The 26,030-nt window shown below is 40.5% G+C and overlaps 1 protein-coding gene across 2 annotated transcripts; it reads right to left on the minus strand.

Moving 5' to 3' along the window:
* On the minus strand, nucleotides 1-26,030 carry VBP1 (VHL binding protein 1). Of its 2 annotated transcripts, XM_055563394.1 has the most exons (6): nucleotides 25,833-26,021; nucleotides 21,560-21,684; nucleotides 8,375-8,441; nucleotides 5,463-5,561; nucleotides 2,831-2,969; nucleotides 1-297 (listed from the first exon to the last, which is right to left on the minus strand). In XM_055563394.1, the coding sequence occupies exons 1-6, from the start codon at nucleotides 25,923-25,925 to the stop codon at nucleotides 227-229; spliced, it is 594 nt and encodes a 197-aa protein (XP_055419369.1). In that variant the 5' UTR covers nucleotides 25,926-26,021; the 3' UTR covers nucleotides 1-226. The 2 variants fall into 2 exon arrangements, with proteins under 2 accessions (XP_055419369.1, XP_055419370.1); XM_055563395.1 differs by lacking the exon at nucleotides 5,463-5,561 and having other exon boundaries at nucleotides 25,833-26,030.

Here is a 26,030-nt window from a genome sequence, read left to right on the forward strand (position 1 = left end):
ATGATGAAAGCAGCATTTACTTTGTTGGAAATGCAAAAAATAAAATAACAACACTGTAAGTTTCATAAGATATTTGCAACTAATTTTGTTTTTATAAATAAATAAAGTGGTGCTTATCTGTTTTTAAAGTTTTAATTATTCTTGCTGTTAAAAATCATTTAAAGTTATGTCAACTTTTAAGCATAAACATGTTTCGAAAATTGAACCACATTTTTAACTGCCATCTTTATGCTTTGTTCTTGGTAGAATCATCTTTGTTTCTTCTCTTAACATCCCAATTATAAACTCTGGCCATATCTGCAAGAATTGTCAAAGAAAATGCCACAGCAATTCAAAAGATAATGTGCAATCACACACTGAATGAAAGACAGAAATCACACACACAAAATACTAGTGTCTACAGCAAGGTGTAGTATCATCTGCCAAGCAAAGACTGGAATAAAATTCCACCAAAACCTAGTCAAGACCTCAAATCAATGATTGTTTAGCGTAGCTGGTCAACTATAGTATTATATTTGACACATGTGTGCTTGACACTCCCAACAGTTTTCAAGAGAGCCCCTCATCCACAGTATTTCAAAGGTGGTTCAAAGCATAACCTGACATGCAATATTTAAATTATTACAATTTAATTATCACTAATTTTATCTCTTACCCTCTGTTTGGCTTAATTTATGCAATCTATTCAGCATCTATATCTTTTCCTTTCCACAAGCACCACCCTGCATAGGCCTTCGCCTACTGGTGCTTTCTTTCCCAGCTCATGCCTTTGGTGGTATGTCCTGAAGGTACAATACTATCTTCTAGGTATTTTATCTTTTTTTTTCCCTCTGAATGAAGCCTCCACGTTACCAGTCATGTGCTAACCCCTGCTCTAGGCCTCAGACAGGTCTTCACCCAACCCCTTAAAACCTGTCATGCACTACATGCTATGGAGGACAGAGAACATGGAGCTCCTACACTTGAAGAGCTCCCAGTCTGGCACGAAAAACAAATTTTAAGTACTATATGCAAAGTGCTCAGGAATCACAAAGGAGCAACAGAACACCCTGAGAGGACTAGAAAATGTTCAGAAATGTTCTGCTGCTTGAGCTGAAAGATGAAAGATAAGATGGAGGAACCCAAGCAAATAGGGGGAAATCAGTTTAGGTAGGAGGAACCAAGTGTGGACGTATAAAGGGCACACCCCATTTAGGGGGTGAGGAAAACCACCTGGGGTGATTTGGACCTTGGGTGCACCAGGGGAGGACCAGAGCACGAAATTAGTCAGTGGCACATGGAATCGAGACTGGCAGGGACCACCCCCTAAGAGTGCCCATGTGCATAGCTGATAAGTGACAAAGAACCACTGAAGCATTATAGCCAGAGGAATAAAAATAAGACGTGTGACTCAGTGAATTCATGGCAGAGAGAGTGTGAAGGACTAGGGGGAGGAAAACAGAGTAGAAAACTGCCATATGACGCAGCAATCCCACTGCTGGGCATACACACTGAGGAAACCAGAATTAAAGAGATGCGTGTACCCCAGTGTTCATCACAGCACCGTTTACAATAGCCAGGACATGGAAGCAACCTAGATGTCCATCCTTAGACGAATGGATAAGAAAGCTGTGGTACATATACACAATGGAATATTACTCAGCTATTAAAAAGAATTCATTTGAATCAGTTCTAATTAGGTGGATGAAACTGGAGCCTATTGTACAGAGTTAAGTAAGTCAGAAAGAAAAATACCAATACAGTATACTAACACATATATATACAATTTAGAAAGATGGTAATGATGACCCTAGCAAGAGAGGCACAGACGTAATGAACAGACTTTTGGACTCTGTGGGAGAAGGCGAGGGTGGGATGATTGGAGAGAACAGCACTGAAACATGTATATTATCATATGTGAAACAGATCGCCAGTCCAGGTTCGATGCATGAGGCAGGGTGCTCAGGGCTGGTGCACTGGGATGACCCTGTGGGATGGGATGGGGAGGGAAGTGGGAGGGTCAGGTTGGGAAGACATGTAAACCCACGGCTAATTCATGTAAATGTATGGCAAAAAACACCACAATATGGTAAAGTAATTAGCCTCCAACGAAAATAAATAAATAAGAAAACTACTGACCCTCAGTTCTAAAAGGCCAAAATGAGTGTAACAGAGAGCTAAGAAGATTGACTCCCAGGTTTCTGTCTTGAATGACTGCGTGGGGCAGATGGAAAACGCCAAGAGCTGGGTTTCAACACGAGAGCCTTCCCTTTCTCTCTGCTAAAAGAAATCCTACATTACCTTTAAATACAGTCTCAGCCCTATCTTCTCAAAGACTTCTGAAATCCCTGAGCTCACATCTATCGCCCTAATTTTAAACTGCATTGGTGTTGGCTACCTGAAGTTGAATGACTTCTATTTTGCTATGAAATGATCACTAGCTATCTTACGTGTGTTTTGTCATTCTTTTTTTACACTGATCTCCTCACCAGCACATGCCCCACACAGCTTAGCACAGTTGTAGGAACACAGGAGACCCTTAATAAGAGCTGTGGAACTCTAGTACTTATCTAGCTATAAAGATTATCTTGAGAAAATATTTGAAATAGAAATACTCATGTACTAAATTGAATTTGCTATTTCCACACTTTCACACCTCAAATTCAGATAAGTCTATCTATAAACTTATTTCAGTATTAGTTCTAAAATATGTCATTTACTACTGTTATAAAATCTGCAACTTAACATTAGTCTAAGAGTAAGGACATTCTTCTCATTAAAGCAATGCACATAAGAACATAAAAAACATTTTTCTCCTTTCCCCCTTTTGCCTTTCTTTAGCAAAGGATACTGACTTCCGTGGTAGTAAACTGATCTCGAAGAAAGTCGAGGTCTTCCTCAAGAGACTCAAGATTCTTTGTGGCCGTCAATAAATTCTTTTCCAACAACGCCTGAGCTTCATCAATATCATATTCAAGCATTACGTTCGCCTGCAGAGAAAAGCGTGACAATGAGTGAACACTGACTTTGTGCTTCATAGGTTAGAGCAGCGGTTGGCAAACTACAGCCTTTGGGTCAAATTTGGCCAGCCATCTCTTGTCCTAAGTTTTTTGGAAACCCAGCCACTCTTCATTCACTTAAGACTTTCATGCCGTATTGGTGAGCCAAGTACTAGTTGTGACAGAGACCATGTGGTCTGAAACACCAAAAATATTTACTCTCTGGCTTTTAACACAATATTTATTGCCCCCTGAGTTAGAGAATATATTTACATACATTATATCATTTCCTCCTCAACTTCTCTACAGTGAAGAAAATAGGCTCTGAGAAGTCAGCTTACCTATGATTTCAGAGATACTAAATAAATGGAAGAATTAGGATAGGAACCAGTATCTTTAGTTATCAAACCCTATCTTTCTACCACCTCTATTGGGACACTAAATCAACTGAAGTAGTTGTTTCTGAGCTTAAGGTAGAACTTTAAAGCTTTCAAAGACATATGTATTATCTACATTTGGTCCATTAAGAGAAACAGCTAGCTTTAACTGCCCCCTTCCAACCTACAACAGATGCCAGAGGCGAAGGCAAGGTGACCAAGTCTGGATCTAAGATCTGGAGTAACTGCTGACACTTGGGAAGGCATGCGCTCTGTAACAGGGAACCATACCTTTCACAGCTCTGAACTATCACCTGACATAACACCAGGCATTTCCTGAACCACTTTCATCACATGACAAATGAAATTTAAAAATTACTCAAAGGATTGTTGTAAGAATTAATGAGACAACATGAAAGGACTTAGCACCAAGCAGGTGCTACATACTTATCGACTGAATATGCCAGTCCATTATAATTGCAAGTGAGTGAGTGAAAGCCGCTCAGTCGTGTCCGACTCTTTGCAACCCCATGGACATGGATTTCTCCAGGCCAGAATACTGGAGTGGGTAGCCTTTCCCTTCTCCAAGGGATCTTCCCAACCCAGGGATCGAACCTAGGTCTGCCGCATTGCAGGCAGATTCTTTACCAGCTAAGACACAAGGGAAGCCCTTGTGATAATTAGAAAGCTGCATAAATTCAGACAGGACTAAAATATTCAGTGCAAAGTAAATTCTTCTCCAAACCCAGATTCCCAATCTCACTTCTCAATTACTGATACTTATTAGCACTTTTTTTTCCCCCAGAAAATGTGTACACTTTGCTTACCTGTAACAAGAGGAAATAGAATACATTTTAAAACACTTCATTCGTGTCAAAAACTATCATTCATTCATTCAAGTATATCTCCTTAGTTGATTCACTCCTCAAACACTGCCTTATCAGCCTCTCTACTTGACAGTCTAACAGACATCTGAAGATTGACATGCCCAAAAGACAACTCCAAGTCGTCCTGCAAACCTGTTAGTCCTTTGCATGCAATATGAGTCACATATATTTTTTCTTGTTGTCTTTTTACTTTGCTCATGGTTTTCGAGTTTTGAGGCCTGAAAAACCATCCTTATTCCAGGGCTACAATTATCTGTGACTTGGTCTACAACTTTGATGGTGTCACTATTTCATGTGAGTACATGATCCATTTGAAATCCATCTCGTGTAAGGTAGGCTCCAGCCGTGATTCTTAGGACAGTGCTCCCTGTTGTCCCAGTCTACTTTATGGAATCATCTTATCCCCACATGCTGATTAAGTGTGGGCCAAGGAGAAGAAAAACCAAGGAGGATAACCCCTAAGATCTGAGCTACTGGGTGGCTAGCTGTTCCATTTTTAAAACTAAAACTAAGCAAGAATGGGAATTATGTTTGTAGAAATAAATGCATAAACTCTGAAATGTTACTGCTAACAGAAATCAGGAAGGAGGAACTAACAGACAGAGAAGTGAGTTTCCATGTATGATCTGCCAACCTTTCATGGCCCTAGAGTGCCTCTTGGGGATGACTATATAGGATAGCAGCAAGTGGAAATCCTCCCAATTTGCTACTTTGCATAGGAACTTGCCTGAGGTAGCAAGACCTACCTGTGTAGTCAGGCATGACTTGTTTGTTCATGGGACTCAAGAGTAGTAACAGGAAAAATCACAAACAAGGTCTCTGAAATCATCACAACTGAAATGTTTGACTTTTTCAAATGGGTTCCAACCCCAAGGTTTTTATAATAATCTGTTCCCCCTTAAGTTCAGAGAGCTCTTTCTAGAAGTCATAAATTCTGATGATGAACAAACATCTATCTGAGGTTCAACAATACCTTCTGTTACATTTAACAGATAAAGTACTAGCTGGAGGGAAAGTCGGGTATTGGTCCATTTTGTTTTGACTGGAAGAGACTAGAGCATGTTTCTGTGGCAATCTTTCTCATACTCCTCGTCCCCCGCAATGCTACCCCTTCATTCCATCTATGGTCAAGTGCTCCTCTCCAACACTGCCATGTTGGGGAAAACACACTGCCTTACCAAATGTCAGCCAAGGAAGCTGTGACAATGACACTGACTTACCCCCAACCACAGACACACTTTATCGGTAGGAGGAACTGAAGCTTTGCAATACAGGTTGTCTGCCAATAAGAACCTGGTCTCCAGTGAACTGGTGGACTCCTTCAAAAAAAAATAAATAAATACATGACGGTACTGTAAACTGTCCATCTTAATACCAAGGTCATACAGGCGATTGCAGAGCTGAGCTTAAGCCATTTAAAACAGTCCCAGATCAGATCAGATCAGTCACTCAGTCGTGTCCAACTCTTTGCGACCCCATGAATCGCAGCACGCCAGGCCTCCCTGTCCATCACCAACTCCCGGAGTTCACTCAGACTCACACTCATCGAGTCAGTGATGCCATCCAGCCATCTCATCCTCTGTCATCCCCTTCTCTTGCCCCCAATCCCTCCCAGCATCAGAGTCTTTTCCAATGAGTCAACTCTTCGCATGAGGTGGCCAAAGTACTGGAGTTTCAGCTTTAGCATCATTCCTTCCAAAGAAATCCCAGGGCTGATCTCCTTCAGAATGGACTGGTTGGATCTCCTTGCAGTCCAAGGGACTCTCAAGAGTCTTCTCCAACACCACAGTTCAAAAGCATCAATTCTTCGGCGCTCAGCCTTCTTCACAGTCCAACTCTCACATCCATACATGACCACAGGAAAAACCATAGCCTTGACTAGACAAACCTTTGTTGGCAAAGTAATGTCTTTGCTTTTGAATATGCTATCTAGGTTGGTCATAACTTTCCTTCCAAGGAGTAAGCGTCTTTTAATGTCATGGCTGCAGTCACAATCTGCAGTGATTTTGGAGCCCAGAAAAATAAAGTCTGACACTATTTCCACTGTTTCCCCATCTATTTCCCATGAAGTGATGGGACCGGATGCCATGATCTTCGTTTTCTGAATGTTGAGCTTTAAGCCAACTTTTTCACTCTCCTCTTTCACTTTCATCAAGAGGCTTTTGAGTTCCTCTTCACTTTCTGCCATAAGGGTGGTGTCATCTGCATAGCTGAGGTTATTGATATTTCTCCCAGCAGTCTTGATTCCAGCTTGTGTTTCTTCCAGCCCAGCGTTTCTCATGATGTACTCTGCATATAAGTTAAATAAACAGGGTGACAATATACAGCCTTGACGAACACCTTTTCCTATTTGGAACCAGTCTGTTGTTCCATGTCCAGTTCTAACTGTTGCTTCCTGCCCTGCATACAAATTTCTCAAGAGGCAAATCAGGTGGTCTGGTATTCCCATCTCTTTCAGAATTTTCCAAAGTTTATTGTGATCCACACAGTCCAAGGCTTTGGCATAGTCAATAAAGCAGAAATAGATGCTTTTCTGGAACTCTCCTGCTTTTTCAATGATCCAGCGGATGTTGGCAATTTGATCTCTGGTTCCTCCGCCTTTTCTAAAACCAGCCTGAACATCAGGAAGTTCACGGTTCACATATTGCTGAAGCCTGGCTTGGAGAATTTTGAGCATTACTTTACTAGCGCGTGAGATGAGTGCAACTGTGCGGTAGTTTGAGCATTCTTTGGCATTGCCTTTGGGATTGGAATGAAAACTGACCTTTTCCACTCCTGTGGCCACTGCTGAGTTTTCCAAATGTGCTGGCATATTGAGTGCAGCACTTTCACAGCATCATCTTTCAGGATTTGGAATAGCTCAACCGGAATTCCATCACCTCCACTAGCTTTGTTCGTAGTGATGCTTTCTAAGGCCCACTTGACTTCACATTCCAGGATGTCTGGCTCTAGGTCAGTGATCACACCATCGTGATTATCTGGGTCATGAAGATCTTTTTTGTACAGTTCTTCTGTGTATTCTTGCCATCTCTTCTTAATATCTTCTGCTTCTGTTAGGTCCATACCATTTCTGTCCTTTATCGAGCCCATCTTTGCATGAAATGTTCCTTTGGTATCTCTGATTTTCTTGAAGAGATCCCTAGTCTCTCCCATTCTGTTGTTTTCCTCTATTTCTTTGCACTGATCGCTGAAGAAGGCTTTTTTATCTCTTCTTGCTATTCTTTGCAACTCTGCATTCAGATGTTTATATCTTTCCTTTTCTCCTTTGCTTTTCCCACAGACAAATCAGGTGGAGGAACCAAGGGACAGAGAGGTAAAGGAGAAGGGTAAAGAAAGGACCACTGGGGCCACAGGACTCCGCAGGGAGTGCATGCATCCTGACTCAGCTACTTACTGCACCCCTGAAGGCTGTGGCAAGCAGCGCTTGTACGAACACAAACACATACACTTCAGTGCCTGGCACAGAGTAAGCACTAGACAAGCGTGATTATTATCATTTCATCAGTACTTCATGCTCAACCAACCAGTCTTCTGAAGTCTCTTATAAAGTTTGTGACATAAAATAAACGGTCTCGAGATGTAGCTACTCTGCCAGTCAAGTAATAAACCATATATATACACACACACACACATATATATATATAATAGGTTAAATATTTTCTGAAACTTCATTTTTACACCCTGCTTTTATTTAACAAAAACAAAAACAAAAACGGGTGAGAACTCAGAAGATTCTCAAATTCAGTTCTGCCAGTAACTAGCTATGTGACACTGGTCAAGTATACCCTCTTTGTAAATATTTCCTCAACTGTGAACTGAGAGCCACAAACAATAAAGACTATTCATTTCTTTTTGCACTTAAAATAATTTCAAGTTGCATTTAAACTTCACAAATACTACATATAAGTAAAAGCCCCCAAGCAGTGTGGGCCCTAGAATTAAACCTGACTTTCGGTGGAAAGCCACATGTCTCACAGAAGCACACCATCTGTGATATTACTACATGTGCTTAGGAAGGCAGACTGGATCTTCCAGCACAGGTTCAAATACCAGTGACCAAGGAGTCAAGGAACACATGTCTCTGCTGAACTATTCTGGTTTGCTCATGTTTACAAACAAAAAAGGCACTTACTTTTTTCTTCTGCATGTATTTTAGAATTTCTAAAGTCTGCTTAATTTCAGGAATCTGGCCTTTTAGCCTGTGAATAAGAAAAAGGTTACTTTAGTATCTGGCACCAAGAAACAGTCTTACTAGCTTTGTACTTTCTATTGATATGTTTTGAGGACAATATGTAAATATGAAATAGTCAATATATTTTATATGTAAGATATTAATGAATTGTTTATTAAAATATCTAAGATATTTCAGACAAATATTTACTAAACTACTTAGATATAATAGCAAATACTTATGGAACACCTATTGTGAACAGAGTCCTGTTCTGTATGTCAAATCCTCCATTAGTTAACTTTTCTGGGCTGTGTGTGCTTTAGTCACTCAGTCGTGTCTGACTCTTTGTGACCCCATGGACTGTAGCCTGCCAGGCTCCTCTGTCCATGGGGATTCTCCTAGGCAATACCAGAGTGGGTTGTCATGCCCTCCTCCAGGGGATCTTCCTGAATAAGGGATTGAACCCAGGTCTCCTGCACTGCAGGCAGATTCTTTACCAGCTGAGCCACCAGAAAGTCATAGCCCCCAGAGGTGATTCAAAGGTTCTACATTTAATTAGAATTGCATTTTAAATAGATTAATTTTTAAAATAACATGCATTCAAGTATTATATTCTCAACTGGAAACCACCAACCCAACAGCAGCAAGTGCAGGGACAGCTTCTCAGCACCTGCACTTCTCACAATGCAAAATCAACTGAATGTGTAACACACCACAGTAAGATACAGTATAATTTCATGATCCTTTTAAACTTTGGAAAGAATAAAATACTTAGGAATATATCTACCTAAAGAAACTAAAGACCTATATATAGAAAACTATAAAACACTGGTGAAAGAAATCAAAGAGGACACTAATAGATGGAGAAATATACCATGTTCATGGATTGGAAGAATCAATATAGTGAAAATGAGTATACTACCCAAAGCAATCTATAGATTCAATGCAATCCCCATCAAGCTACCAACAGCATTCTTCACAGAGCTAGAACAAATAATTTCACAATTTGTATGGAAAAACAAAAAACCTCGAATAGCCAAAGCGATCTTGAGAAAGAAGAATGGAACTGGAGGAATCAACCTGCCTGACTTCAGGCTCTACTACAAAGCCACAGTTATCAAGACAGTATGGTACTGGCACAAAGACAGAAATATTGATCAATGGAACAAAATAGAAAGCCCAGAGATAAATCCACGCACATATGGACACCTTATCTTTGACAAAGGAGGCAAAAATATACAATGGATTAAAGACAATCTCTTTAACAAGTGGTGCTGGGAAATCTGGTCAACCACTTGTAAAAGAATGAAACTAGAACACTTTCTAACACCATACACAAAAATAAACTCAAAATGGATTAAAGATCTAAACGTAAGACCAGAAACTATAAAACTCCTAGAGGAGAACATAGGCAAAACACTCTCTGACATACATCACAGCAGGATCCTCTATGACCCACCTCCCAGAATATTGGAAATAAAAGCAAAAATAAACAAATGGGACCTAATTAACCTTAAAAGCTTCTGCACATCAAAGGAAACTATTAGCAAGGTGAAAAGACAGCCTTCAGAATGGGAGAAGATAATAGCAAATGAAGCAATTGACAAACAACTAATCTCGAGAATATACAAGCAACTCCTACAGCTCAACTCCAGAAAAATAAATGACCCAATCAAAAAATGGGCCAAAGAACTAAATAGACATTTCTCCAAAGAAGACATACAGATGGCTAACAAACACATGAAAAGATGCTCAACATCACTCATTATCCGAGAAATGCAAATCAAAACCACTATGAGGTATCATTTCACACTAGTCAGAATGGCTGTGATCCAAAAGTCTACAAGTAATAAATGCTGGAGAGGGTGTGGAGAAAAGGGAACCCTCTTACACTGTTGGTGGGAATGCAAACTAGTACAGCCACTATGGAGAACAGTGTGGAGATTCCTTAAAAAACTGGAAATAGAACTGCCTTATGATCCAGCAATCCCACTGCTGGGCATACACACTGAGGAAACCAGAAGGGAAAGAGACACATATACCCCAATGTTCATCGCAGCACTGTTTATAATAGCCAGGACATGGAAGCAACCTAGATGTCCATCAGCAGATGAATGGATAAGAAAGCTATGGTACATATACACAATGGAGTATTACTCAGCCATTAAAAAGAATACATTTGAATCAGTTCTAATGAGGTGGATGAAACTGGAGCCTATTATACAGAGTGAAGTAAGCCAGAAAGAAAAACACCAATACAGTATACTAATGCATATATATGGAATTTAGAGGGATGGTGACAGTGGCCCTGTGTGCAAGACAGCAGGAGAGACACTGATGTATAGTAAAGTCTTATGGACTCTGTGAGAGAGGGAGAGGGTGGAAGATTTGGGAGAATGGCATTGAAACATGTAAAATATCATGTATGAAACGAGTTGCCAGTCCAGGTTCGATGCACGATGCTGGATGCTTGGGGCTGGTGCACTGGGATGACCCAGAGGGATGGAATGGGGAGGGAGGAGGGAGGAGGGTTCGGGATGGGGAACACATGTATACCTGTGGCGGATTCATTTTGATATTTGGCAAAACTAATACAATTAAGTCAAGTTTAAAAATAAAATAAAATTTAAAAAAAATAAATAAATAAACTTTGGGTGATTTTTCTATGTTGAAAAATACTATTTTCTTTTCAAGTTAGGTAATAATTGTTACCTAAAAGTTAGGTATATATTATAATAATATAATAAAATTATAAATGGATCATTGGTTTGAATCCAGGAAATTTACAAAAACAATGATAGACATGATGAGACTGATCAGACTGAACCAACTGGACATCCACACATAAAAAAATGAATCTAAACACAGACATACATACACATTTCACAAAACTTAAGTTGAAATGAATCACATATGTAAAGTATGATGCAAAACTATAACACTCCTAGAAGATAAAACAGGAAAAAAGCTAGATGACCTTGAGTCTGGTAATGATTTTTTAGATATTAATACCAAAGACATAATCCATAAAAGAAATAATTGATATGATAGACTTTAATGAAAAGACAAGCCACAGACTGGGATAAGATATCTGCAAAAGACACATGTGATAAAGGACTGGTATCCAATATATACAAAGAACTTTCAAAACTCAACAATAAGGAACAACTGTATTAAAAAATGGACCAAAGGACTTAATGCCCTACCAAAGAAGATATACAAATGGCAAATAAGCATATGAAAAGATGCTCCACATCAGGTATCATCAGTATCAGTATCAGTTCAGTCGTTCAGTCGTGTCTGACTCTTTGCAACTCCATGAACCGCAGCATGCCAGGCCTCCCTCTCAATCACCAGAGAAATGCGATTTTAAACAATGACATAACCACTGCACACCTATTCTGGGCTTCCCAGGTGACGCTAGTGGTAAAGAATCTGCCTGCCAATGCAGGAGATGCGTGTTTGATTCCTGGGTCAGGACGATCTCTTGGAGGCGGGCATGGCCACCCACTCCAATACTCTTGCCTGGAGAATCCAATGGACAGAGGAGCCTGGTGGGCTACACTCCATGGGGTCGCAAAGAGTCGGACACGACTGAGCCACTGAGCACACACACACCTATTACAATGGCCAAAATCCAGAATACTGACAACTCTGGATGCTGGTGAGGATATGAAGCAACGTTAATTTTCATTCATTGCTGGAGGGAATGCAACATGGTACAGTCACTTTAGAAGACAGTTTGTCAGGTTCTTACAAAACTAAACACATTCTTACCATATGATCCAGCAATCATGCTCCTTGGTATTTATCCAAAGGAGCTGTAAACTCAGGTCCACACAAAAACTGCACACAAATGCTTATAACAACTTTATTCATAATTGTCCAAACTTGAGAGCAACCCAGATGCCCTTGGTAGGCAAACGGAGAAATAAATTGTGGTCCATCTGGACAATGGAATAATATTCACTGCTAAAAAGAAATGATCTATCAAGCTATGAAAAGACATGCAAAAAGCCTAAATGCATATGAGTAAATGAAAGAAACCAACCTGAAAGGGTACTACATACTGTAGGATTCTGGCTGTAAGACATTCTGGAAAAGACACAACTATGGAGACAGTAAAGCATCACAGGTTGCCAGGAGTTTAGGAAGGGGAGGGAGGGATAAATATATTGCACACAGAGCATTCTTATGGCAGTGAGACTACTCTGTATGACACTATAATGACAGATACATGTCATGGTGCATGTGTTCAAACCCATCAAATGTACAACGTAAGAGTGGACACTAATGTAAACTATGGACCTTAGTTAATAAAAACATATCAATATTGGTTCATCAACTGTAACTAATGTTCCACTCTGGTGAAAGATATAGATAATGGGAAGGTTATACATGTGTAGGGGCAGGGGCTAAATAGGAAACCTCTGTACTTTATGCTCCATTTTGCTACAAAACTAAAACTGCCTTTAAAAATAAAGCTTATTCAAAATAATTTTAAAAAACTACTAGCAACTGATTCCCAAATGAAGTCACTCTCACTGACAACAGGTAACAATATGCTGAAAACACTCAAGGCCAAACTCAGAGAATACAGAATGAGACCTTTTTTAGCTCTTTTGTTTTTGACGATTAGAAGCTGCCCAAGGCTTTCAAATGTTTCACATGGAAAAATGTGCAAAACTATTCTGGGAGTCCTGTCAAATCACAGTATAATTTGTAACCAAATGGACTAAAAGCAGACTAAAAATAAAGCTGTGGTTCTTTCAGAAGACATGCAACTAAATATTATTAGAGGTCAGCATGTAAATAAATTCTAAATATGATAATGAACATGTATTTCCTGAATCATACAAAGGAAGTCACAGTACTGTGTGAATGAGGTTAGCATGGCAAACTTCTTTACAATCTGTGCTACTGACCTGGGAAATGTGTCACAGTGGCCTGCTGCTTGAAAAATAGTATCACTATCTGGCAAGACAACTCAGTGAAGAGTTGAGAAATACACACTTAGCACTGACTTTTTTTTTAAAGCATAGCTTGAAGGCTACTGTTCTGTGAACTCTTTACAATTCAATATAGATGTCAAAGGTCTCCCAATTTTGCTTTTTTGTCTATGCTGATATACGTAAATGAGAGAAAGATGTAGACATGTTCATGTGTATAGTATCTGATAGACATGTAACATTAGTATGTTCAGATCAAATTGTTTTGGTCATACAAATGATTTCTATGTTATATTGTTGAACATGTAGATATTACATGTAATATATACGTTATGAAGCATAGCAATCAATCAAGCAGCTGCAACCCCAGACATCTCAGGAACTAGACCACCAAGGCCACTGTGCATGTCTGAGCAATACACCCTCCCCACCCTTGTTGTTCATTCACTAAGTCATGTCTGATTCCCACGACCACATGGACTGCAGCACACCAGGCTTCTCTGTCCTTCACTATCTCCCAGAGTTTGCTCAAACTCACGTCCACTGAGTCAGTGATGCCATCTAACCATCTTATCCCCTACTGCCACCTTCTTCTACCCTCAATCTTTCCTAGCATCAGTGTCTTTTCCAATGAGTCGGCTCTTCATATCAGGTTCCCAAAGGATTGGAGCTTCAGCTTCAGCATCAGTCATTATCATGAATATTCAGGGTTCATTTCCTTCAGGATGGACTGGTTTGACCTTCTTGCTGTCCAAGGGACTCTTAAAGAGTCTTATACAGCATCACAATTTGAAAGCATCGATTCTTTATTGCCCAGCCATCTTTATGGACCAACTCTCACATCCATATATGACTACTGGCAAAACTACTGACATCACTAGAAAAGTGATGTCTCTGCTTTTTAATATGCTATCTAGGTTTCTCACAGTTTTTCTTCCAAGGAGCAAGTGTCTTTTAATTTTGTGGCCGCAGTCACCATCCACAGTGATTTTAGAGCCCGAGAAGATAAAATCTACCACTGTTTTCACTTTTTCCCCATCTATTTGCCATGAAGTGATGGGACCAGATGCCATGATCCTAGCTTTCTGAATGTTGAGTTGTAAGTCATTTTCATTCTCCTCTTTCACACTCATCAAGAGGCTCTTTAGTGCCTCTTCGCTTTCTGCCATTAAAGTGTGGCATCTGCATATCTGAGGTTGTGATTTCTCCAGGCAGTTTTGATTCCAGCTTGTGATCCATTCGGCCTGGCATTTTGCATGATGTACTCTGCATAGAAGATAAATTAGCAGGGTGACAATATACAGCCTTGATGTACTCCTTTTCCAATTTTGAACAAGTCTGTTGTTCCACATCCAGTTCTAACTGTTGCTTCTTGACCTGCAGACAGGTTTCTCAGGAGACAGGTAAGATGGTCTCGTATTCCCATCTCTTTTAAGAATTTTCCAGTCTGTTTTGATCCACACAGTCAAAAGCTTTAGCATAGTCAATGTTTCAGAAGTAGAAGTTTTTCTGAATTCCCTTGCTTTTTCTATGATCCAACAGATGTTGGCAATTTGATCTCTGGTTCCTCCACACCCTGCTCTGTTCCAAAAAATAGCAGCTCTCCTGAATTGTGTGTTTATAGTCTCTTTATTACTTCTTCAAATAGTTTCATTACAGTTACGTGTATTCCTAAACAATATATTCTTTGCTAGTTTCTTGATACAAATGGGCTCATGTTAGTTGCATTTTTCTGGTGTTTGCTTTATAACCCAATCAAATTCCTAAGAGTTTTCATCCATTTTCACTTATGTGTAATATACATTTACAAATATAACACAACTTGTTCATCCATTCTCCTGTCAATGGACATTTGGGTCAGTTCCAGTCTTTGTCATTCTATGAACAATGGAAATTTCTAGGTGAGAGGAGAGACAGAAGGGAACTAGAAGGGAACTAGATCAAGTTTTCAAAGGGAGGAGCATTTAAGGCTAAAGGGCAAATTTCTAGTTGTTTTTCCTCCCTCTAAATTGCCCTGCGTGAATCACATTACCTACCCCATGACTGTGCTACTGCTAAGTTGCTTCAGTCGTGTCCGACTCTGTGTGACCCCATACATGGCAGCCCACCAGGCTCCCCCATCCCTGGGATTCTCCAGGCAAGAACACTGGAGTGGGTTGCCATTTCCTTCTCCAATGCAGTAAAGTGAAAAGTGAAAGTGAAGTCACTCAGTCGTGTCCGACCCTCAGTGACCCCATGGACAGCAGCCTACCAGGCTCCTTCGTCCATGGGATTTTCCAGGCAAGAGTACCGGAGTGGGGTGCCATTGCCTTCTCCGACCCCATGACTGTAACAGGGCAGAAAAACAATACAATTGGCCAGAGGCAGGGAGAAGGTCAGACTGAGGGCTGAGAAGAAAGTACTGGCCCCTAGTAGTTCTGTTCTCCCCATCATCCTCCCAGGGGAGATGCCAGTGAAACCAGTCAAAGAGAAAGGAATGGAAACAATCTCCCAGAGCCTGAGGCACTTGGCTGAAGAGAAGGAGCATTTGTCTGATGGCCATGCCATAGAGTGTAAACTCTGCCCACCAGGAAGGACTTGAATTACTCACTCCCACTTCCACACATATTACTGGCCAAAGGGAATGGATATCCCTGAGGGAATATGAGCTGACAGGGGAAAAAATGGTCATCTGATAAACTCAACTACAAAATAAAACAAAGAAAATAAACTCAACGACCTCTACCAGATGAAACAAGTGCAGTTTAGTTCAGTTCAGTCACTCAGTCATGTCCGACTCCTTGTGACCCCATGGACTGCAACACGCCAGGCCTCCCTGTCCATCACCAACTCCTGGAGTTTACCTAAACTCATGTCCATGGAGTTGGTGATGCCATCCGAATACTAAAAGATTATACAGTGAATATTTTTAAATATCTCAAAAAGACAAGACAGGATACTGGTAATATAAAAAAGAAATGAGTAGCTGTAAGAAGAACCAAAAATACTAGGTTTAAAAAATGTAATGGCTGAAATAAAGGACTCATGGATAGCAATCCATTTAATCACCAAAAGACAAAATTACTGAAGTCAGCAGAAAAAAGGAAACAATAAACAGAAAGGCAAGGCAGAATTAGAAGAGTTAATTAACATCCACATTAACACGAATCCCAGAATGAGAAAAGGAAAAAAATTAACAGATGATCGAAAAAAAATGATAATCACAAAATTTCCAGTTACAGAAATTTATAAAAGCACATAAAAATTCATGTGTTAAAGAGACCACCACACGAAAATTATGAATTAATAAGTAACTTTTCAAGCTGAAGGTAAATTTATATGACAGGGTGCAAGAAAAGATAAACAACATGTGTAAAGAAAAGGTTAATATCCACACTACACAGAGCCATCTGCTGTAAAACAATCAACCACAGAAGTAGTTTTGTTGCATAGCTGATATCACAGAGGTAAGGGAACTTTCAGGAAGAAAAATAAGATAATAAAACTGGAAAACGCTTTGAGTTGAGCAGTGAGGACTACAGAAAAGCATGTGTCTCGAGGCAGGTGCCAATAACAGCTGGAGACCTGAGCCTGGGCCCCTGACTCACACTTCAGTTGGGAGCTCACATACTTAAGTGCAAGAAGTAGGAACAGGGTTCAAGAGGTCCAAGGCTGATACAGATGCACAGCTCCCAAAAAGCAAACTCCTCTATGCATAAAAGCAATCCATACAGGTATCCATGGCTACAGGAACCTGAATATAAGTCAGTTAAGAAAGAATTTAAGAAAGATAGCCTCAAAAAAACACAAATCTGTATGCAGGTCAAGAAGCAACAGTAAGAACCAGACATGGAACAATGGACTGGTTCCAAATTGGGAAAGGGGTATACAATGCTGTATGTTGTCATCTTGCTTATTTAACTTATATGCAGAGTACATCATGCAAAATGCCGGACTGGATGAAGCACTAGCTGGAAGCAAGATTGCCAGGAGAAATATCAATAACCTCAAATATGCAGATGACACCACCCTTATGGCAGAAAGCAAAGAAGAACTAAAGAGCCTCTTGATGAAAGTGACACAGGAGAGTGAAAAAGCTGGCTTAAAACTCCAACATTCAAAAAACTAAGATCATGACATCCAGTTCCTCACTTCATGGCAAATAGATGGGGAAACAATGGAAACACTGAGACAGACTTTATTTTGGGGGGGCTCCAAAATCACTGCAGATGGTGACTGAAGCCATGAAATTAAAAGACACTTGTTCCTTGGAAGAAAAGCTATGACCAACCTAGACAGCATATTAAAAAGCAGAAACATTACTTTACTGACAAAGGTCCATATAGTCAAAGTTATGGTTTTTCCAGTAGTCATGTATAGATGTAAGAGTTGGACAATAAAGAAAGCTGACTGCCAAAGAATTGATCCTTTTGAACTGTGGTGTTGGTGAACTCTTGAGAGTCCCTTGGACTGCAAGGAGATCCAACCAGTCCATCCTAAAGGAAATCACTCCTGAATATTCATTGGAAGGACTGATGCTGAAGCTGAATTCCAAAACTTTGGCCATCTGATGTGAAGAACTGACTCATTGGAAAAGACTCTGATGCTGGGAAAGATTGAAGGCAGGAGGAGAAGGGAACAGCAGAGGATGAGATGGTTGGATGGCATCACTGACTCAATGGACATGAGTTTGAGCAAGCTCCGGGAGTTGGTGATGGACAGGCATGCTGCAGTGCATACGGTCACAAAGAGTAGGATGCGACTGAACTGAACTGAAAACAAAAGAGCTGACAATCTTGAAAGTATCCAAAAAGAAAAATGAGCTTATCTAAATAGATACGTTGGATTAAAAAAAAAAACACACCATATGTTGTTTACATGGAACACCCTTAAATATAAATAGTAAAAACAATTGAAAGAAAAGGCATTGGAGAAGATATACCAAGAAAATGTTAGCCACCACTCCCGGGCATATATCTGGAGAAAGCCATGATTCAAAAGGATACATGCACCTCAGTGTTCATTGCAGCACTGTTTACAACAGCCAGGACATGGAAACAACCTAAATGTCTATGGACAGAGGAATGGATAGAGAAGATGCAATACATATGTACCATGAAATATTACTCAGCCATAAAAAGGAATGACATCATGCCATTTGCAGCAACATGGATATACCTAGAAATTGTGATATGGAGTGAATTAAGTCAGACAGGGAAAGACAAATATCATGTGACACTGCTTACATGGGGAATCTAAAAAAAAAAAAACCAGGTACACATGTACTTATTTACAAAACAGAAACAGACTCACAGATGTAAAAAACAAACCTATGGTTACTAGGGAGGAAATAAAAGGTGAGGGATAAATTCAGAAATTGGGATTGACATATATACGCTGCTGCTGCTACTGCTAAGTCGCTTCAGTTGTGTCCGACCCTGTGGGACCCCATACACGGCAGCCCACCAGGCTCCACCGTCCCTGGGATTCTCCATGCAAGAACATCGGAGTGGGTTGCCATTTCCTTCTCCAATGCATGAAAGTGAAAAGTGAAAGTGAGGTCACTCAGTCCTGTGCGACTCTTAGCAACCCCATGGATTTCAGCCTACTAGGCTCCTCCATCCATGGAATTTTCCAGGCAAGAGTACTGGAGTGGGTTGCCATTGCCTTCTCCAATATATACACTACTTTACAGAAATCAGATAACTAGTGAGGACCTACTATATAGCACAGGAAACTCTGTAATGACCTATATGGGAAAAGAATCTAAAAAAGAGTGGATATATGTATATGTGTAGCTGATTCCCTTTGCTATATGGCAGAAACACAGTATCTATTATAAATCAACATACACCAACAAGTTTTTAAATGTTAGCCAAAACAAAGGTGAAATAGCTCTAAGTTTCCAAAAAAACTGACTAAAACAAGAAGCATCATTTTACATGGCTTTAAAATCAGCAAGAAGACTTCATAATTCTCAAACTGCATGTACCTAAAGAAACAGAGTAAAAAGCTTAAAAAAAAAAAGGACAGAAATTATTTCAGGTTAAGATGGCGGCAGACCCAACATGTACGCTTCTAACTGTTCAAGTAGCCAGGGAAAATACACATTTTCTTTGCAGCTAGGCAGCAGAGAGCTGTTGAGGTGACAGGGACTACAGGGCTAATCTTGCCGGGGACAAACTGAGACGTGAGCCAATTTCTTACAGCCACTTTTACCAAAGAGAACATGAAGGAACGTTTCTGTTTATAGCAACATGCCAACTTATTAAGAAATAAAAAATAAATAACTGAATTAGAACATCAGCATTTTGCGACTCATCATTAATGGATTGAGGAATTAAGTATCATTGTAGGAGAGAACTAGATACTATTTACCTCTTAATGGAGAAACCATACACAAACCTATGAAAGTATTACCAAAACAAAAAAAGAGAGAAAGAAACAAAAGAAAAACCTGATTATGAACAAGACTGCAGAGACAACTATCAATGTATAATACACAGAAAGGGCAAAGAAACATACTTGAAAAGCCCACAACTGCTGTGAAATTTAGCAACATCCTTCTGAATAACCCACAGATTATAGATCTAAGTGTGAGATAAACAATAAAGCTCTGAGAATAAAACATGAAGAGAATACCCTCATGAACTTGGGATATCTCTTAAACAGGATACAAAAAGCACTAACCATTAAGGAAAAAAACCCTGTTAAATCAAAGTACATTCAAATTAAATGGTAAGTCAAACAGGATGTCCACAGTGTATCCTAAAAACAAAGAGGAATTCCCATCTAAACACCAACTTTTGTATCTCTGCCTAAGTGGTACCCTCATACCCAGACTACCCTTCCTCCCTTTAGTCTGCTTCTAAGCTCATAACCAGCCTTCAACATTCTACACAGCTATCTGCTCCTCTTGGAAGTTTCCCCTGAACCCGTGTCTCCCTGCAGCTCACCCCTTCCCCTCTGCTAACTCATCACTCTGTACCACAGCACCTTAACTGCTATATTTTGTGTACTTCTTTTATTTACATACCTATCATGCCACTAGACTACACCCCTACTGAAAGCAGATATTGGTATTTTACCCCAAAACAGTATCTGGCACCTATTAGGAACTCCATAATATTTGATATCAGAATGCTGGCATATGTGTGTAACAGGTCTCCATAAGTATTTATTACAGTGAATTGACTGCATAAGCTGCTATAAAAACATAGGGGAATAAAGGACTAAAAATGGGAATACTTTTGGCCCAAGCTTATTAGTTATGAAATCTTGGGAAAGTCGTAACTTCTGTGGGTCTGCCATCTCATCGGCAAAATGAAAAAATGAAGTAGACATTTAGGATGTTATGATCCTAGATGCTATGGAATAAGGACTTCAATACTCATTCTGTTAGGTCTTCAAAAGCATCTTAGACTGACAACAGCAAGTGCTGGCAAGACTGAAGAACTGGAACTCCCACACATTGCTGTAATGTAATATACAACAATAATTGCATATAATGCAATTATAATTGCATATAATAACTGCAATAATGTAATACTGCTGTAATGTAATAATGTAATGCGGCTGTATAATATGCTAGAGCCACCTAGGATTTTTGGCAGTTTCTTATAAAATTAAACATACTTACAAGTCAGCGATTCTACCTCCTGGATAATAATCCAGGAGAAATGAAAATATATGTCCATGGAAACATTTAAAACCAAATGGGGAAACAACCCAAATGTCCATTAATAAGCAAATAGATAAAAACAGACAAAAACTGTGGTAAACCCACATACAGTGGAGAATGACTCAGCACTAAAAAGAAACTAATGTATTGATACCCACAGTACCATGGATGATGACTCTCAAAACCACTATACTAAGTGTAAGAAGCCTGACATAAAAGAGTAGTTACTATATGGTTCCAGTCATATGACGCTCAAGAGCAGACAATACTAATTTATGGTGAAAATAATCAGAACAGTGTTTGTCTCTAAGAGTGGGCATGGTTGGCCAGAAAGGACCAGGAAGAAACTTCCTGGGTAACAGAAACGTTCCATATGTTTATCTGGGCAGTGGTTACCGAAATGGATACATTTATCAAAATTCATAAAACTGAATATTCAACACATAGACATTTTATCTGTGTGCAAATTATCTCAATCTTTCAAAAGTTTCAGCGATGTAATATTAATCTTAAAAACTTAGAAATTTTTACACTTACCTCCTTTTTTTTTGGGCAAGATTGAGTTCCATAAACTTATACTTCTGATACTGTTCATCCAGCTTCTTCAGTACAATATCTGCAGTCTCATTCCCAGGCTGTTTCATGAAGGAATCTACATCTTCCTTTTAATATCAAAAAGAATACATTAAGAATTTTACAATTCATACCTCAGATTTTTGACTGCTTTAGCTTTTTTAAAACATAAAAGGAGCTTGGGGGCGAGGTGGGGGGGAAGAGCTTGTGTTTCTTTTTCTCCAAAGACTTGTTTTTAACTTTTTTAGTTATAAAAAGTTAGAGACCATTTCAGACAGTGCAAATATGTTATGTAGTCAATATATTCTTCTCCTACCTTCCTATTTACATATAGGGAAAGAAGACCTTGCTGAGTTATATATATGCCATGCAGCACTCACAGTAAATACAAAAATTACCAACAAACATGTCATTTAGTCATGTGCCTTAGCCACAAAATGATTCAAAATTATCCATTTTATTACTTACAATTTTAACTCTACAAGTTCTGCCATAAAAATCATGCTAAATATGGTCATTAGGTTCCCAAGAGAAGCCACAAATACTTCCTTAAGTTATCAACTGATCGAAATAAAGTAAGCCAAAGTGTAAAAGTGTTAGTTGCTCAGTCGGGTCCGACTCTTTGTGATCCCATGGACTGTAGCCTGCCAGACTCCTGTGTCCATGGAATTCTCCAGGCCAGAATACTGGAGTGGGTTGCCATTCCCTTCTCCAGGGGATCTTTCCACCCCAGAGATCAAACCTGGGTCTCCCGCATTGCAGGCAGACTCTTTACCATCTGAGCCACCAGGAAAGCCCAAGCCTAAAAGGCAAACAAAACAATCTTTTCTAACAGGAATAAATAAGCAAAAGCAAAGCAATAAAACTGAACAGCATTTTTAATGTATATTACACATGCTTGTCCCTGAAGAAAAGCTAGTTAAATAGATAACGATCAGGAACTAAATGAAACTCTATGGAAACAAAGGAGATTCTCTAAAAACCTTCCAGTAGTTTAAACAACTTTAGTCCTTCAATACAGGAAACTTAAATTTAGACTTTTGCTGCTGTAGTTCATTCTCCTTGCTCATATCTAAGCTTCTAATAACACGTGCTGGAAACATTTCTTTTCCTATAACAATCCTTCTAGGAAGATGCTATCTCCATTTTATTTCCAAATCATCTTACAGTTTCTGGGATCTTTACTTATCTGGGATAAGCATTATTCTTATCCATGCTTACTAGCTAGGGTTTCCCTGATGGCTCAGCAGGAAAAGAATTGGTTTGCAACACAGGAGATGCAGGAGATAAGGGTTCAATCCTTGGGTGGGGGAGATTCCCTGGAGGAGGGCATGGCAACCCACTCTAGTCTTCTTGCTGGGAAAATCCCATGGACAGAGGAGCCTGGCAGGCTATGGTCCATGGGATTGCAAAGAGTTGGATACCACAAGTGACAACAGGTGAGCACATGCTTACCAGCTTGAAGGGAGTATTTTAGCCAAAACCAAGCAAGAAGAAAAAGGAAGAGAAACACAGCAAAGGAGTGAACTATGAAGCCATCAAGTTAGACACTGTAAAAGAAAACTGAAAAGGTGAGCCTGAGGCAACATCTGAGTTCTGCATGGTGATCAAGTGTAAGGAGATAGCATTTTGGAGATAGCATCTTCCTAGAAGGATTGTTGTAGGAAAAGAAATGTTTCTGGGACATGTTATTAGAAGCTTAGACACGAGCAAGAAGGAACTATAGCAGCAGAAGTCTGTGGTTAAGACCCAGAGGCTGCATGGCTTGAATGCTGGCTGCATCACGTACTAGCTGTGCGGACCATGAGGCAGTTGTTTAACTCTTGTCTTGGCCTCAATTTCCTCATCTGTAAAAGAAAAAAGTGCCTCTTCCCTACAGGGGATTAAATGAGTTACCACATGTAAAAGACTCAGAAGAGGACACAGTAGCTAGTAAGTGTTCAACAAACATTAGATATGGCTAAGGGAACAGATGGAAGCACCAAGAATTCTATCCTGGGGTGGTGGTCAGGAAAAACCACAGAGGTCATATCTGAACTAGATGTTGAGAGATGGGAGCAGCCAAACAATGGACAAGGGGGAAAAAGATCAATTAAAGCAGAGAAAGAAAAAAATTACTGTACCAACTGGAATGGGGAAAAGGCAGTCTGACTTCTAACCACTATGGTACACTGCCTCATTACCGAAATGAATATGTATTAAGTATCTACTTGCAATACTGAAAGCACATTCTGTTTCTCAGAATATGTAAGTAATGTTATCCTTATTTCAGTTAAAGAAACAGAGGGGCTCAAAGTTGTAAAACAATATGCTCAAGATAAATAGCAACTGGGAAGCAGAGGCAGAATTCAAACTCTAGTCTCAAAACCAATGTTCTTCATAAAATACGTTATTTCCCATTAGTTGGGGAACATAAAAATATTTATATAAATTTGGATTGTTTATATATTGTATTGATGGAAATTTTAAAGATCTATAAAAAGCAACTCATAACATTTCAGAGAAAATGCATTTTAAGATAACACTTTATATAGCCCCTTGATAAACTTTATCTTCCTGAATCAGATTTCTGAAGCCATCATTTGTTGAGCGCCATGAATGCAGGATTTTAAGGCACTATGGAAATTCAATCTGACATTTAGTTACGAGTTTATACTGTGTGTCAGGCACTGTGCTAGGATCAGGGGAAATGCCAGTGAGCAAGATCATGACCTCACTAGAGGTCTGGAGCCCACAGACTGACCAAGTTTAAAGCTTGGATAACTCACTTACACATTGTGTGACTTGGGGCAAATTACTCAAGGGCTCTGGGGCTCAGTCTGAACATGTACAAAATGAGAATAACAGTACTTGCCTCTTACTGAGTTGTGTAAAAGCATTAGGAATGTGCCTGGTACTCAACAAATTTTGTCTCTTGTTGATGATTAACTGGGAAATGAGCGGAAAGAAATACATGGCACATTTCAGGGACAAAAAATAAAATAAAATAAAAAAATAAAATAGGAGAAAACTGTATCAGCCAATGCAAATATTCATACAGTGCATATAAAAGTGGTCTAAATAAAAGACAGGGGTCTTCTGAACGGTGGAAGATTTCATCAACAAAAAGCCAATCCAGGTTCGATGCATAAGACAGGGTGCTCAGGGCTGGTGCACTGGGACGACCCTGAGGGATGGGATGGGGAGGGAGGTGGGAGGGGGATTCAGGATGGGGGACACATGTACACCCATGGCTGATTCATGTCAATGTATGGCAAAAACCAGTACAATACTGTAAAGTAATTAGCCTCCAATTAAAATAAATAATTTTTTTAAAAAGGCAGAAGATTAAGACAATATTGGGACAAAGCAAAAGGTGGAGAAATTTCCATTAAGGTTTTATAGTAGTTCAGCCAGAACTGTGTGAACAAAGATGGGTGATACTGGCCTGGAACACCCATCAGGTTTTCTCAACACTCAACTAGTTCTCAAACACTATTTCGAGAACAGCCTTATGGAGAAACAGGATTGAAAGCCTCTACGTGCTTCTCTGTTTGGCCTTGGTTTAGTCTCCCCGTTCAGTGAACCCTTCAACACGGCTTGCCAGCTTCCTCTGTGAACTGCACCCAATGGACTCTCTACGTTGTTAGACCCATGTACCTCAAAGTGATTACAAGTGGCTTCACTTAGACAACCTTCTAGTGAGCGCCCGCAGCCAGCGGGCTAAGGCCTCCATGGCCTAACGGGTTCCACATGGCCTTTGAGAGCTTTCCCGGCCGACGCGCCCATCATGGGGTCTTCTTCCGAGGCCACAAGCCGCCGCAGCCCTTCCACACCCGAGGTGTCATTTCCGAGCGTCACACCTGAGCCCCAGCTCCGTTACCCCCTCCCCCTCGGTCTCCCCAGAATCCAGGCTGAGGCTCCAGCTTCTCACCGCCTCCCGTCTTAACGCAAGCGGGGTCGGAACCTCAGGCCGCGGAGGGCGGAGGAAGGCGGTCCTTCGAAGCGGCCCCGCCTCCGCCCCCCGAGTCCTCAGCCCCCGAGTCCTCCGGCCCCGCGCCCCCTTAGCGCCTGTGACCAGCTCGGACGGCAGGCCCCCTCCCAGGCAGGTCCCGCCCCAGTTTAGTCCGTTCAGGCCGGAGCGCCCCCTCCCAGGTAATTGGGCCCAACGGCTCTCCCTCCAACAACCAAGGCCCGGGTGAGGGGCCAGGAAGAAAGGGAACAACAGCGTAGCATCAAGCACCCGCTGGCCACTTACCACAAAAACCGCTTCAGGAATCCCCAGGTGGAGTCGCCTCCCGTTCCCCGCGGCCACTTCTCCGACACCACAACCGTCCTTAGAGGCCGCCATTTTGGAGAAGCGAGCGCGCGACTAACGTGCCTCGCGAGCGGCCTGTAGCCCGGGGCCTCTGATTGGCTCGGGTCACAGCCGCGGGCCCGCCCTCTGGCCTGGTAG

This window comes from Bubalus kerabau, chromosome X (genome assembly GCF_029407905.1).
Source record: "Bubalus kerabau isolate K-KA32 ecotype Philippines breed swamp buffalo chromosome X, PCC_UOA_SB_1v2, whole genome shotgun sequence".
Taxonomy (NCBI): domain Eukaryota; kingdom Metazoa; phylum Chordata; class Mammalia; order Artiodactyla; family Bovidae; genus Bubalus; species Bubalus kerabau.